General features: G+C 46.0%; 1 protein-coding gene across 4 annotated transcripts in view; it reads left to right on the top strand.

The window, feature by feature from the left end:
- DSCAM (DS cell adhesion molecule) overlaps positions 1-16,793 on the top strand; it is a 730,792-nt gene that overhangs the window by 351,821 nt on the left and 362,178 nt on the right. For all 4 annotated transcript variants that reach the window (XM_077479889.1, XM_077479887.1, XM_077479888.1 and 1 more), the window contains exons 10-11: positions 10,779-10,898; positions 16,469-16,642. In XM_077479889.1, coding sequence (XP_077336015.1) covers positions 10,779-10,898; positions 16,469-16,642 — 294 coding nt within the window. The remainder of the gene's footprint in view (positions 1-10,778; positions 10,899-16,468; positions 16,643-16,793) is intronic.

Here is a 16,793-nt window from a genome sequence, read left to right as displayed (position 1 = left end):
CGTGATTTAAATACGTGTGTGCACCCTGGACTTGCATTTGCGTGTGTGAGCAGGGCAACAGGGCAAAAAAAAAAAAAATTACATTTAAAAAAAAAAATACATAAAAATAAAAAACTGACACTGTACACTGCCACATACAGTTGTGCTCATAAGTTTACATACCCTGGCAGAATTTATGATTTCTTGCCCATTTTCCAGAGAATATGAATAACACAAAAACATTTTTCACTCATGGTTAGTGTTTGGCTGAAGCCATTTATTAACAATGAACTGTGTTTACTCTTTTTAAATCATAATCACAGCAGAAACTACCCAAATGACCCTGACCAAAAGTTTACATACCCTGGCGATTTTGGCCTGATAACATGCACACAAGTGAACACAAAGGGGTTTAAATGGCTATTAAAGGTAACCATCCTCACCTGTGATCTGTTTGCTTGCAATTAGTGTGTCTAAAAGATCGATGCGTCTATGGACTCCTGACATACCCTTGCATATTTCATCCAGTGCTGCACTGACGTTTCTGGATTCTGAGTCATGGGAAAAGCAAAAGAAAAGGAACTACCGGGAAAAGGTAGTTGAACTGTATAAAACAGGAAAGGAATATAAAAAGATACCCAAGGAATTGAGAATGCCAATTGGCAGTGTTCAAACTCTAATCAAGAAGTGAAAAATGAGGGGTTCTGTTGAAACCAAACCACGGAGAAATACAGGACTCTCTGAAAACATGGGGTGTGGTTGTTTCAAGATGCACAATAATGAGACACGTGAAGAAAGGTGGGCTGCGTGGTCGAGTTGCCAGAAGAAAGCCATTACTAAGCAAATGCCACAAAGTATCCAGCTTACAATACGCCAAACAGCACAGAGACAAGCCTCAAACCTTCTGGCACAAAGTCATTTGGTGTGAGACCAAAATTTAGCTTTTTGAACACAACCATAAGGCCTCATGCACACGAGACGCAGTTAAACGCGCGTTCAGATGCAGTTGGACAGTTTTTTCAACTGCCCCTGAACTCAATCAATGTTATCCTATGTGTCCATGCACACAGTCTCGTTTTTTTCCGTTTTTATGCAGTTGCGTTTAATCTCGTTTTTCCAGAAGCAAAAAAATGCGTTCAGAAGCAAAAATTTCCACGTTTCAGACGCAAAACGCGGCAAAACGCGGCAAAACGCCGCTACCGCGTTTGCGTTTATATGCGTTTTTAAAGGTGACCTTTTTTTTTACATTAAAAATCTCAAAAATGATTGCAAATGATGAAAAACCATTAGAAAAATATTTTAAACAATTGCAAGTGGACAATCCACAACTTGTGGCAAGTGACATGGCAGGTGGCAAGTGGACAATCCACAACTTGTGGCAAGTGACATGGCAGGTGGCAAGTGATGTGGCAAGTGGACAATCCACAACTTGTGGCAAGTGACGTGGCAGGTGAAGTGGCAAGTGACGTGGAAAGTGGACAATCCACAACTTGTGGCAGGTGACGTGGCAAGTGACCTGGCAGGTGACGTGGAAAGTGGAAAATCAACAACTTGTGGCAGGTGACTGGCATGTGACGTGGCAAGTGGACAATCCATAACTTGTGGCAGGTGACGTGTCAAGTGACGTGGCAAGTGGACAATCCACTTGTGGCAGGGGACGTGGCAAGTGACGTGGCAAGTGGACAATCCACTTGTGGCAGGGGATGTGGCAAGTGACGTGGCGAGTGGACAATCCACAACTTGTGTCAGGTGACGTGGCAAGTGGACAATCCACAACTTGTGGCAGGTGATGTGGCAAGTGGACAATCCACTTGTGGCAGGTGACGTGGCAGGGGACGTGGCAAGGGACGTGGCAAGTGGACAATCCACATCTTGTGGCAGGTGACATGGCAGGTGACGTGGAAAGTGGTGTGGCAAGTGGACAATCCACAACTTGTGGCAGGTGATGTGGCTGGTGACGTGGCAAGTGGACAATCCACAACTTGTAGCAGGTGGCATGGCAGGTGATGTGGCAAGTGATGTGGCAAGTGGACAATCCACAACTTGTGGCAGGTGACGTGGCAGGTGATGTGGCAAGTGATGTGGCAGGTGATGTGACAAGTGGACAATCCACATCTTGTGGCAAGTGACGTGGCAGCTGACGTGGCAGCTGACGTGGCAAGTGACGTGGCAAGTGGACAATCCAAAACTTGTGGCAGGTGACGTGGCAAGTGACGTGGCAGGTGACGTGGCAAGTGACGTGGCAAGTGGACAATCCACATCTCGTGGCAAGTGACGTGGCAGGTGATGTGGCAAGTGACGTGGCAAGTGGACAATCCACAACTTGTGGCAGGTGACGTGGCAGGTGATGTGGCAAGTGATGTGGCAGGTGATGTGACAAGTGGACAATCCACATCTTGTGGCAAGTGACGTGGCAGCTGACGTGGCAAGTGACGTGGCAAGTGGACAATCCAAAACTTGTGGCAGGTAACGTGGCAGGTGACGTGGCAAGTGACGTGGCAAGTGGACAATCAACATCTCGTGGCAAGTGATGTGGCAGGTGATGTGGCAAGTGACATGGCAAGTGGACAATCCACAACTTGTGGCAGGTGACGTGGCAGGTGATGTGGCAAGTGATGTGGCAGGTGATGTGACAAGTGGACAATCCACATCTTGTGGCAGCTGACGTGGCAAGTGACGTGGCAAGTGGACAATCCAAAACTTGTGGCAGGTGACGTGGCAAGTGACGTGGCAGGTGACGTGGCAAGTGACGTGGCAAGTGGAAAATCCACAGCTTGTGGCAAGTGACATGGCAGGTGGCAAGTGATGTGGCAAGTGGACAATCCACAACTTATGACAGGTGACGTGGCAGGTGATGTGGCAAGTGGCCAATCCCCAACTTGTGGCAAGTGACGTGGCAAGTTACGTGGCAAGTGGACAATCCAAAACTTGTGGCAGGTGATGTGGCAAGTGATGTGGCAGGTGATGTGACAAGTGGACAATCCACATCTTGTGGCAAGTGACGTGGCAGCTGACGTGGCAAGTGACGTGGCAAGTGGACAATCCAAAACTTGTGGCAGGTGACGTGGCAAGTGACGTGGCAGGTGACGTGGCAAGTGACGTGGCAAGTGGACAATCCACAGCTTGTGGCAAGTGACATGGCAGGTGGCAAGTGATGTGGCAAGTGGACAATCCACAACTTGTGACAGGTGACGTGGCAGGTGATGTGGCAAGTGGACAATCCCCAACTTGTGGCAAGTGACGTGGCAAGTGACGTGGCAAGTGGACAATCCAAAACTTGTGGCAGGTGAGGTGGCAAGTGACGTGGCAGGTGATGTGGCAAGTAACGTGGCAAGTGGACAATCCACAACTTGTGGCAGGTGACGTGGCAGTTGGACAATCCACAACTTGTGGCAGATGACATGGCAAGTGACGTGGCAGGTGGACAATCCACAACTTGTGGCAGGTGCCGTGGCAAGTGACACGCTAAATACAAGTACACTACAGCTCTCACAGCTGCTGCTACTCACTCTGGTCTCACAAAATTGCTGAAATAGTTAATTTTTGAGCTGGGGAGGGTCTATGATGTTAGCTTAACTAAACGCTTCTTGACGCAAACGCGGTAAAACGCCGCTAAATCGCGGTAAAAATCGCGGCAAAACGCGCGTTTCTAAACGCCGGTTTCAACATGTGTCCAGCAGCATTTGCATCTGCGTCTCGTGTGCATGAAGCCTAAATGCTACATTTGGAGGAGTCAACAAGGCCTATGATGAAAGGTACAGAGGTGGATCGCTGAAGTTTTGTTGATGTGGGAGCTACAAAGGCATAGGGAATCTGGTCAAAATTGTTGCCAAGATGAATGCAGTATGTTATCAAAAAATACTGGAGGAGCATTTGCATTCATCAGCCAGGAAGCTGCGCATGGGACGTACTTGGATATTCCAACATGACAATGATCCAAAACACAAGGTCAAGTTGACCTGTCATTGGTTACAGCAGAATAAAGTAAAGGTTCTGGAGAGTCCATCTCAGTCTCCTGACCTCAATATCATTGAACAACTCTGGGGAGATCTCAAACGTGCCGTTCATGCAAGACAGGCCAAGAATTTACAGGAACTGGAGGCTTTTTGCCAAGAGGAATTGCCAGCTTTACCATCTGAGAAGGTAAAGAGCCTCATCCACAAATACCACAAAAGACTTCAAGCTGTCATTGATGTTAAAGGGGGCAATACATGGTATTAAGAACTGGGGTATGTAAACTTTTGATCAGGGTCATTTGGGTAGTTTGTGTTGCCATTATGATTTAAAAAGATAATAAATGGCTTCAGCCAAACACTAACCATGAGTGAAAGAAAAGTTTGTGTTATCATTCATACTGTATTCACTGAAAAATGGCCAAGAAATTATAACTTCTGCCAGGGTATGTAAACTTATGAGCACAACTGTATGCAAGTCATCTCAGACTTTTAAGCCCTTTAAGCCATGCCCAATATGTAGTGCAATTTAAGCCACGCCCACATTTCGCGAGGGTGGGGGTGCAAAGCGCCACCTCCCTGAAATAAGTATTTTCAGGTTGGGATGAAAAAGTTTCATATGTGCCCGGAGTTCGGCTTTAAGCTAATCAATGTAGTGCTCGGATTGGTTGCTTTGAGCGGCAGCACTGTCTCATAAACCAATCCCAAGGTGCGAATGGTAGCAGAACCTTTGCAGTATACGTCTGTTCATAATAAAATTATCCAAAAGAGAAAAAGATTGACTTGTTTCTGGAGCCATTATTTCTCTTTTCTCCGTCTCCCAAGCTGCGGAAAGCTTTATATATGGTAATATGTCTTGACTCTGTTTTCTTCCTGAAGGTATGTGGAGGTCACTGCTAAGCCCAGAGGAACGGAAGCCATGATGGAAATGAGAGTGGTTGCCTAGGAACCACCAACCTTCCATGGCATGTTTCTCCTGCAGCAGCCTCACCCTGATGGCTGGAGATGGAGGAGCTGCATTATTCACCTCACGTCTAGCTGATTTTTTTTTTTTGTTATAGAAAAACAATGCCAGAAATGCCTGAGAAATGGCTAGCACATAGCTTTAAAGGGATAGTTCATCTTTACCAAAACACTGGCCATGCAGATAAGGGGTGTCTGTAGATAAAAACAAACTGTGCAGCTCTGACTAAAGATGAATAATGCCCTTCTATAGGTGTAGGCCATTTACATACCCTATGAAGTCTGACCAGAATACTACTAGAACGTTGCTAAGTGAGGCCTAGTCATCACTGCTCACCATCATGGGAGTGATCTCTCAAACACTGAGCTCAGAGTTACTGAGAGAGAGAGCATGTGAGTGGGTTTAAATCGGAGAAAAAGCTCCCTCCTGTGATGGTGGAGGTGAGTACGAATGACTAGGCCTTATGCCGCATACACACGACCGGACTTTTCGAGGGACTAGGTCCGACAGACTTTCGAGGGAGTTCTGACAGAGTTCTGACGGACTTTCCGAATGAACGGACTTGGCCACACACAATCACACCAAAGTCCGACGGATTCGAACGTGATGACGTTCGACCGGACTAGAATAAGGAAGTTCATAGCCAGTAGCCAATAGCTGCCCTCGCGTCGGTTTATGTCCGTCGGACTAGCATACACACGAGCGGATTTCTCGGTAGGAACTGGGTCCGGCGGAGTTCCGGCGGAAAAATTTGAAACATGTTCCATTTCTAAAGTCTAAAGTTTGCAAATCAAAAGTCCGCTGCAGCCCACACACGATCGAATGGTCTGCCGGAATTGTTCCGTCGGACCTTTGATGTTGAAAAGTCCAGTCGTGTGTACGCGGCATTACTTAGCTACGCCCTAGAGCAGCCTTTCTCAACCTTTTCAACACAGAGGAACCCTTGAAATGGTTCTCCAGTCTCGGGGAACCCCTGCTTAAAATTAGAACTCTACAACTCATGATACAATAGTGCGATGGTCAGTGGGAAGAATGGTCCTTATACTTGTGGTCTTTGGGAAGAATTACCTCCTTACAGATAGCTAAAAAGATTAATGGTGTCAGTAGGAACTTAACTGAGAGGCAGAAATTGCCCAATGCTGAAGGAACCCCGAGCAACTTTTGGAGGAACCCTGGTTGAGAATCATTGCCCTAGAGCAGGGGTCTCAAACTGGTGGCCCTCCAGCTGTTGTGGAACTATAAGTCCCATTATGCCTCTGCCTGAGAGAGTCATGCTTGTAACTGTCAGCCTTGCAATGCCTCATGGGACTTGAGTTTTGCAACAGCTGGAGGGCCTCCAGTTTGAGACCCCTGCCCTAGAGAGTACTTCAATCAGGCTTCAGGAGATACATAAATGGCCTACAACTATAGCAAGGGCATTATTTAACTTTATTCAAAGCTGCACAGTTTTTTTTTTCTGTACAGAAGCCCCTTATCTGCATAGGAAGTTTTTTGGTAAAGGTGAACTAACCCTTTAAAAGGGGAACTGTCAAGAAGACGCACCCAATGATGGAAGTCACCATGACCTGATTCCTACATTTTTGTTTTCATTTTAGTTGGAATTCCATTTTAAGGCCCCTTGGACATTGGGCTGTCTATCTGCAGTGGTTCCCTCCTGGCATTTTAGCACACCCTGGTCTTTGTCTCTGAATGCAGAACGCCTTAAATGATGGTACAGCATTCAGCCTTGTCCAGGCATAGCCTGCCATAAACTTTGACAGGCTGTCTGCAACAGGGCAGGATGCTGTACCTGTCCCTCCTAGGTGCATTAAAACGTTGGAAGGAAAGCACTGCAGATAGTCAACCCCGTGTGCGGAGGGCTTGTATACATGACCAATGTATTTGGTATATCACTCACTCCCCGTATACCCCCATTTTTCCCTTTGGCCCCCCCTTCCCTTCCCTTATTACCTTCCCCCTTTCCAATAAATAGACCACACCGGAGTTTGGAGTGTAAATGGCCATTGCAGCCTTTATTAACAAATCTTCAAACCAAACTTAAATAACTCTATTAACTATATATACAACACTATTCAGCAATGGAAATTTTACCTCCCAGTCATTTTGGTCTTTGACGGTACCTTGGTTTTCCACCTTTAACTTGACACTCTCCACCAGTACACTGCGCGACCAAAACTTTACCATACCAGGCCTCCGGCCGTTTTATCAGCCCGGAGACGACCCCCTTTCCCGCAGTGCCACCAATCCCTTATTCCAGCCTACCCTTCCGCTGGGATACACCAAAAGGGGGGCACATACCACCTATGAGCCCCCCCCCCCACACACTTCCATCACATCAGTTTTCCTGCCCCATCAAAGACCAAAAGAACCGCCGTTATAGCTGTTATGACCCGCATCACCGATCCCTGAAAGAGAAATAAACACAGACCAACAACAAGAAAAACAACACATCACATAAACACATCTTAAACCTACAACCCAGTTGGGCGGGTGGGTGGCCAACTTCTTCCTGCTCTGTCCCACGCTTGTTTTTTACAGCTCCTCCCCCTCCTTTTATTACGCTCCACCCCTCTTCCTTTCTTCCCGTAGCTCCACCCCCTCTCTCTCTTCCTTTGCAACTTAACCCCTTCCTTCCTTTCCCCTGACATTTGTCATGCCCAGCCCATTCACCTACGGCATGGGTCTTCAAACTATGGCCCTCCAGTTGTTCAGGAACTACAATTCCCATCATGCCTAGTCATGTCTGTGAATGTCAGAGTTTTACAATGCCTCATGGGATGTGTAGTTTCACAACAGCTAGAAGGCCGTAGTTTGAGGATCCCTGACCTACGGCTTTTAGCCTCCGTTTCCGTGCCTCCCTTACAAGCCCTAATGGGCATAAAAATACACTTTATTGTCAAAAGTATTGTGACACATGCCTTTACACGCACATGAACTTTAATGTTATCCCAGTCTTAGTCTGTAGGGTTCAATATTGAGTTGGCTCACACTTTGCAGCTATAACAGCTTCAACTCCTCTGGGAAGGCCGTCCACAAGGTTTAGGAGTGTGTTTATGGGAATGTTTGACCATTCTCCCAGAAGCGCATTTGTGAGGTCAGGCACTGATGTTGGACGAGAAGGCCTGGCTCACAGTCTCCACTTTAATTCATCCCAAAGGTGTTCTATTGGGTTGAGGTGAGGACTCTGTGCAGGCCAGTCAAGTTCCTCTACCCCAGACTCACTCATCCATGTCTTTGTGGACCTTGCTTTGTGCACTGGTATGCAGTCATGTTGGAACAGGAAGGGGCCATCCCCAAACTGTTCCCCCAAAGTTGGGAGCATGAAATTGTCCAAAATGTCTTGGTATGCTGACACCTTAATGCCCCGTACACACGAGAGGGATTAAGTCTGACAGACCTCCAAAGGAGTTCCGCCGGAGTTCCGCCGGAGTTCCGACGGAGTTCTGGCGGACTTTTCGACCGAACGGACTTGACCACACACCATCACACCAAACTCCGACGGAGTCGAACGTGATGACGTACGACTGGATTCGACGTAGGAAGTTCCTAGACAGTAGCCAATAGCTGCCCTAGCGTCGGTTTTAGTCCGTCGGAGTAGCACACACACGAGCGGATTTTTCAAAGGGGACCGGGTCCGGCGGAGTTCCGTCGGGAAAATTTAAAGCATGCTTCATTTCTAAAGTCCGTCAGACTTTAGCTTCGCTAAAGTCCGTTGCAGCCCACACACGATCGGATAGTCCGCCGGACTCAGTCCGTCGGAGTTTGGATGTCGAAAAGTCCGCTCGTGTGTACGGGGCATAAGAGTTCCCTTCACTGAAACTAAGGGGCCAAACCCAACCCCGGAAAAACAACTCCACACCATATTTCCCCCTCCACCAAATGATTTTGACCAATGCACAAAGCAAGGTTCATAAAGACATGGATGAGCGAATTTGAGGTGGAGAAACTTGACTGGCCTGCAACCCAATAGAGAGTAATTAGAGTTCAGAGTGGAGAATGCATTTGTGTAAAGGCAGGTGTACCAATACTTTTGCTAATATAGTGCAGTGGTCGTCAACCCTGTCCTCAGGGCCCACTAACAGGCCAGGTTTGCAAGATAACTGAAATACATCACAGGTGATATCATTTGCTGCTCAGTGATTGCAGTATTCTGGTCTGCATCTCTCCAAGGTAATACATAAAACCTGGCCTGTTGGTGGGTCCTGAGGACAGGGTTGATGACTATTGATATAGTGTATATATCATACCTCCTTGCAATACATGCACATTTCCCCATGTTTCATCCCTTTAAAAGTACAGGAAAAAATGCAGAAAAAATGTTGGTCGATTCTACCAGAAATCCAATGAGATTCTAAATTCCTGTAGTGACCTGATAGCTCTGCTGCACTGAATCCCAAGCATTCAAGAGGAGCACCAGACCAAACTGCTTAAATTACTCATCATGATCGCATAAAACAGCCAACGCGTTTCTGGGGCCAACAACACTTCCCCTTTCATCGGGGGCCCAATGAACTTTATCAAAGTTTAGATGCAATCATTAAAATTACTAATCGGATAGATCTTTCGTTTGCTGGTAAAGGCCAAGAACAGTTACAAAATGTATTTTTATTTTTTTTTAGTTTAATCACATTTCCACCAGAACCATTTTTGCAGGTTTTGCACATTTTGGCGCGCTCTGTGATCAGCGAGTCTGAGACTCGGCCGATCGCAGATCGGAGTAAGGGGTCGATCCGGAACCCTTACCGTGTGATCAGCTGTCAGCCAATGACAGCTGATCATGTGAGGTAAACAGAGGCGGTTATTTTTTCTCCTCACGCTAAAAAAAAAAGCCGATCACCAGCGGCTGTGAGAGGGACATCATTCCCGATCGTGGAGAGCCTCTGCAGAGGCTTCTGTGCCACCTACCAGTGCACAACAGTGCTGCCTACAGTGCTCACCAGCGCCACCTACCAGTACCCACAGTACCACCCATCAGTGCCCACAGTGTCACCTATCAATTCCCACAGTGTCACCTATCAGTGCCTGCAGTGCCACCTATAAATGTCACCAATCAGTGCCTCATCACCAGTGCTGCCTATCAATACCACCTACCAGCGTCCATCAGTGACATCTATCAGTGCCACCCATCAGTGCCGTCTTATCAGTGCCCATCTGCAGCGTGTGCTAGTGGAGTGTTTTTTTTACTTTTTCTCCACTGCAGAGCTGCACATGGTCTTATAGCGTTGGATCACGTGATAGTCATGTGATGGCAGCTTTGTACCCTACATCTATTTTGTAACTTGCTTGACTGGCTCTGTTGATCTATTTGGGAAAATGCATGCTAAGCTCTATTGGTGTGCTGAACCCCATAAGCAGATACAACTGCTTCAAATCCTCTTCCTAAGCTCCTGCATGTATGTATTAGGAACAATTAGGGACATTATTATTATTACTATTATAATAAGGGACATTAGATTGCATTATAAGCTCCTCGGGGGAGGAGACTGGTGTGAATAGTCTGTGTACTTTGTAAAGGATTGTGGAATTTATTGGTATAGGGGGAATGCATGCTAAGCTCCACTGGTGTGCTCTTGGGGCAGGAGCTGGAACTGGCCCCATAAGAACAGGAGCCCAGTCACAGATGAAACTGCTTTAACACCTGTTCCTAAGATCCTGTGTGTATTACGACATTGCTAGAGACCTTAGATTTCAGTATAAGCTCCTCAGGGGCGGGAACTGATGTGAATATTCTATGTACTTGGCAAAGAACTGGAGTTTATTGTATTATATTGATTAAATAGGTATAGATAGAAAAAAAAGCTGATTCATTTGTTTCCAAAAAGATTAAAGTACATTATTGGACGTTTAATAAAACAATCATCAATTATCCAATCTTTTTCCAGTTCCTCCTCGATTTGTGGTGCAACCCACCGACCAAGATGGCATTTTTCGAAAAGCTGTGATACTGAATTGCTCTGCAGAGGGATATCCTGTACCTACCATTGTGTGGAAGTACTCAAAAGGTAATACCCACAACCATGCCTTGTATCATAAGTCATCTGTCCTGTGTCTTTCCCAGCATGAATAAGGTTGAATCCAGCAGGGGCCTAGTACCACCTATTCTGAAATCTGAGGAATATGCATTGCATCTGGATGGGAAAATTTGCATATAGTGTAGCCACCCTATCGATCGTTGGATATAAACAGTTGCTATGCCTCTGACCTTGTAGTCCATTTGTTTCTGTTGTTGCCAAAACACGTTTCTCCCCCTTACTTATGTATCCTGGGCAGTCCCACGTATACGTTTATTCCCATATACAGCCTGTTAAAACAGACTCATCCATTGTTTTGTTCCTGTGGCCAGCCCCACCCATTGTTTTAGGTTTTAGTCCATTGGACAGTTCCACCACTCTTTAGGTCACATGGACAATCCCATCATGGTTTTAGACCTGTAGACAGCCCCCCCCCCAATTGTTTAAGTCATGTGGACAGCCCCATTGTGGTATTAGACCCGTGGACAGCCCCATTCACTGTTCAAGTCACATCGTCAACCCCATCATGGTTTCAGCCCCGTAGGCAGCCCCCATTATTTAAGTCATGTGGACAGTACCATCATGGTGTTAGCCCTCTGGACATCCTCACCCACTGTTTAGGCCACGTGGACAGCTTCATGGTTTTAGTCCTGTGGACAGCCCCCCCCCTCCATGTTTTAGTCCTTTGGACAGCCCCTTCATAGTTTTAGCCCAGTGGACAGCCCTATCCACTGTTTAGGTCACATGGACAAGCCCCATCATGATTTTAGTCCTGTAGACAGCCCCCAGCCCCCCCCCCCCCCATTATTTAAGTTACATGGACAGTACCATCATGGTTTTAGCCCTCTGGACATCCTCACTCATTGTTTAATCCATCTAGACAGCCCCATGGTTTTAGTCCTGTGGACAGCCCCTCCCTATGCTTTAGTCCTGTGGAGAGCCCCGACATAGTTTTAGCTCTGTGGACAGACCCATCTGCTGTTTAGGTCACATGGGCAGCCCCATCATGGTTTTAGTTCTGTGGACAGCCCCCTCCTCCTATTATTTAAGTCATGTGGACAGTACCATCATGGTTTTAGTTCTATGGACAGCCCCCTCCTCCTATTATTTAAGTCACGTGGACAGTACCATCATAGTTTTAGCCCTGTGGACATCTATTGTTTAAACCACATGGACAGCCCCATGGTTTTAGTCCTGTGACAGCCCCTTAACTTATGCTTAAGTTAATTGGACAACCCTATCATGGTCTTAGTTGTGGACACCCCTCCCCTCCCCCATCATTTAGGTCTTGTGGACAGCCCCATCATGGTTTTAGTCCTGTGGACAGCTCCACCCATATTGTATTATGCACCCTCCTTGATCAGACCCCTGTCCCTTTAATAATGATACAGGACCAGTGGGTTGGACTCAAGAAAGCCCACCAAGAAACATCCTGGAAAAATATTAACTCTAGCCCTCCCTCATCCTGCCTACATGTAGAAAGCCCCTTAATGGTTTAAGCCCTTGTACACACGGTTGGACATTCCAACGGAAGATGTCCAATCGGACCGTGTTGTTGGATAATCCGACCGTGTGTGGGCTCCATCGGACTGTTTCAGTCAGAATATCTGACCGACAAAGTTTTAGAGCTGGGCTATAAAATTTTCCGACAACATGATCCGATCGGACTTTGTCCGATCGTTTGTAGAGAATTCCGATTGGACAAAGTGCCACGCATACTCAGATCAAATTCCTAGACCAAAGCTATTGGCTACTAGCCTGAACGTAGTCCCGTCGTAACTAAATGACGTCCGATCGGATTTTCCGACAACTTTGTCCAACCGTGTGTATGCAACACCAGTTTCTGACAAAATCCGTCGGACAAAATCCAACGGATTTTGTTGTCGGAATGTGTACAAGGGCTTAGTCTTGTGGACAGACCCCCATGGTTGAAGCCATATGGGCAATCATCCTGGTTTTGTCACATGAACAGTCCTATCATAGTTTTACTCTAGTGGACAGTTCCACTAAATTTTAAATCATGTGGTAAGTCCCATCATGGTTTTAGTCCTGTGGACAGCCCCATACTTTTAAATCATGTGGATAGTCCCTTTATGGTTTTAGTCTGGTGGATGGCCCCACCCATTGTTTTAGTACCGCAAACAGTCCCGTCTATTGTTTTAGTCCTTCTGACAACCCTAGTCTCATGGACAATCCCAATCATTATTTTAGCCCATTGGACAGCCCCACACATTATTTTTGTCGAGTGGGAAGCCCAAATCGTTATTTTAATGAAATGTTTTTCGGGGACGTTACTAATTCTTAAAGCATCCGCATGCGTAATATTTGCTGACAAAATGTCTGGATGTAGGTGACAAGTGCACTTAACCATTATCATTGTGAACTGAACGGATGGGAACTAGGAGATGTTCATAAAAAAAAACGATGGCTTTAGATGTCTGCGGCTGCATGTCTCGGTCATGAGAGCGTGTGAGTTGTGTCTGCTGTTACATTGCAATTTATTCATTCCCTCGGGAAATCGAGCGAAAAGCTTAATCACCAAACGCGCACACACTCTCTCATTACCATATTAACTGCTCAAACTGAGAAAACAGAAACATCGAGGTGAAAAGGCCACAAAACATCGAATACGGTTTAAATTTTGTTAAAGAAGACATTCTTTCCAGTGGTGACGAGTGGGTAAATTCACTAAATATTATTGCTAAGAAGTTTAACCTCCTTCGGCTGATGCGGTAAAGCAGCTAATAAATGTGCAGTCCAATGTCTGACACCCCGGAAAAAGTTGTCTGCATCCGCCCCCCTCCACTACATCATACTGATTGACAACAAAGCTTATTTAAATGGAAAGTGCACGATGCACATATTAAAACTGTATTATACCCAAAAGAAAATGTAATTTATTGCAGATTACCAGTTATTAGATATGGTGGCTGCATTAGTTTTCTGTTTTCACCTGGTGATCTGACTAGTAACAAGCTTCCTGCATTAAAGTGCCCCCACTACGGATGAAGGAGCACAGGGAGCACATTTGGGCAGCAGTAGGGGTCAAGTCCTGGGGAAAAAAGTGTGGGAACTCCCACCCAAGATCCACTCCCCCACCAAAAAAAAAAAAAAATGCTCACCTCTCTCCCTGCATGTCCTGTGAGCAGAATAGCTGATCTACCCGTCAGCTAGACCTAGGCCTGATCTACCCGTCAGCTAGACCTAGACCTGATCTACCCGTCAGCTAGACCTAGACCTGATCTACCCGTCAGCTAGACCTAGACCTGATCTACCCGTCAGCTAGACCTAGGCCTGATCTACCCGTCAGCTAGACCTAGACCTGATCTACCCGTCAGCTAGACCTAGACCTGATCTACCCGTCAGCTAGACCTAGACCTGATCTACCCGTCAGCTAGACCTAGACCTGATCTACCCGTCAGCTAGACCTAGGCCTGATATACCCGTCAGCTAGACCTAGACCTGATCTACCCGTCAGCTAGACCTAGGCCTGATATACCCGTCAGCTAGACCTAGACCTGATCTACCCGTCAGCTAGACCTAGACCTGATCTACCCGTCAGCTAGACCTAGACCTGATCTACCCGTCAGCTAGACCTAGACCTGATCTACCCGTCAGCTAGACCTAGACCTGATCTACCCGTCAGCTAGACCTAGACCTGATCTACCCGTCAGCTAGACCTAGACCTGATCTACCCGTCAGCTAGACCTAGACCTGATCTACCCGTCAGCTAGACCTAGACCTGATCTACCCGTCAGCTAGACCTAGACCTGATCTACCCGTCAGCTAGACCTAGACCTGATCTACCCGTCAGCTAGCTGTGATTGACAGGTAGATCGAAGTGGAAGCTGTCATGGGTCCCCCTACTGGCAATGCCTGAATGGTCAGGTGTGAGGCACTTACAATTGCGAGCTGTGTCGGCGGCTGCTGGTGTAGCACCTGACACACAGCTTGCATACTTCAAAGTCTTGCAGGACACGGCTGCTAACGGAGTTCCTGTTGTGGAAAAAGTACAGGAACTCCATTCCCATGCGTTCCCGCAGGACTTGAGCCCTGGGCAGCAGCATTGTCAGTCTGAAGGGAGGGGTGTTTTATACAGTTCTATGAAAAAAATATTTGCCCCCTTCCTGATTTTTTTGCATATTTGTTGCACTCAAATGATAACTAATTTTAATATTACACAAAGATAACCTGATTAAATACAAAATGCAGTTTTTAAATTATGATTTGATTTATTAAGGGAAAAAAGTCTGTCCAGATCTGCCTGGCCCTATGTGAAAATGTAATTGCCCCCCCCCCCCTTTGCTATATCATGAATGAACCGTGATTAACTACATTTTTTTTTAAATCTGAGTAAAATTTCACTTGCCAGGCCTGAGTACTGCCAGATCTGTTGAATCAAGTAATCATTTATATAAAAGCTGTCTGACAAAGTGAAGCAGGCTAAAAGATCTCAAAAACACATTATGCCACGATTTTAAGCAAGGATATGCAATTAGTGGACCTCCAGCTGTGGCAAAACTACAAGTTTCATCATGCCTCTGCCTCTGGGTGTCATGCTTGTGGCTGTCAGAGTCTTCATGGGAATTGTAGTTCTGCAACAGCTGGAGGTCCGCTAATTGCATAACTCTGATCTAAAGAAATTCAAGAACAGATGAGAAACAAAGTAATCGACATGTATCAGTCTAGAGACCATTACAAAGTCATTTCTACGGCTTTGGGAGTCCAGCGAACCACGGTGAGAACCATTATGGGCCAAAATGACTCCACAGCAACGTGAAACTCTCATTGCCAGTTATCGCAAACGCTTGATTGCAGTTGTTGCCGCCAAGGGTGGCCCAACCAGTTATTAGCTTTAGGGGGCAATTACTTTTTCACATAAAGCCAGGCAGGTTTGGACAGCTTTTTTACCCTAAATTAAATCATTAAAAAAACTGCATTTTGTATTTACTTGGGTTATCTTTGTGTAATTGTTCAATTTGTTTGATTTTCTTAATCATTTAAGTATGACAAATATGCAAAACAATAAAAAATAAGGAAGGAGGAGAAAATTTTTTTTTGCAGCACTGTATTGCAGCTAACCAATCATTAGATGTGGTGGTTGCATTAGTTTTCTTTTAGGCTTTTACCCCCTCTGTTTTCACCTGGTGATCTAAATCGAAGGAGTACAGGGGGCACATTTGGGCAGCAGCATTGTCAGTCTGGGGGAGGGAAGTGTTATATATACTAGTAGATTTAAGTACACTAACAAAAATTAAGCCAAGCTCCAGCTAACACTTTATAAGCAGTTACAGCAACAGTTTTATTTTTCCTGTTAGGATAAAGGTTTTACATAAATAAAAGCAGCTCATTGTTAGCACCCCTGTTAGTGCTAAATGGTTCGTCTCAGTCCTCGAATTGCTACGTTTGCAAGGGCAGCTTATTTTGTTGAGGGCTTAATTGGAAGTCTTTTAAGGCTGTGAGGACCCTTTCCCTGCAGAACCAAATAAAGTAGGCTTGTATTACAAGAAGTTGGATCTTACGGAAGGTAAGGTGTCTGATACGCCCCTCTCTTCCTGCAGGTGCTGGAGTTCCCCAGTTTCAGCCAATCGCATTGAACGGACGAATACAGCTTCTCGGTAATGGCTCCTTATTGATAAAACACATTCTGGAGGAAGATAGCGGATACTACCTCTGCAAGGTCAGCAACGATGTTGGAGCTGACGTCAGCAAGTCCATGTATCTCACGGTTAAAAGTAAGAGCTGCAACCATTCATTACTTGATATTCCAAAATCTTGTTATATAAATGGGGGATATTATTGGTCAAAGTTACAAGACTGAATTGCCTCTTGCCGACAACAACCAATCAGATGTCTGTCTTTATCTTATATCCTTCCCGTGAATGA

The sequence above is a fragment of the Lithobates pipiens genome, unplaced genomic scaffold (genome assembly GCF_037356315.1).
Source record: "Lithobates pipiens isolate NorthernLeopardFrog02 unplaced genomic scaffold, aLitPip1_a1.2 Scaffold_16, whole genome shotgun sequence".
NCBI classification, from domain to species: Eukaryota; Metazoa; Chordata; class Amphibia; order Anura; family Ranidae; genus Lithobates; species Lithobates pipiens.
The sequence above is the reverse complement of the archived record's forward strand: the minus strand, read 5'-3'. Positions and strand labels throughout refer to the sequence as shown.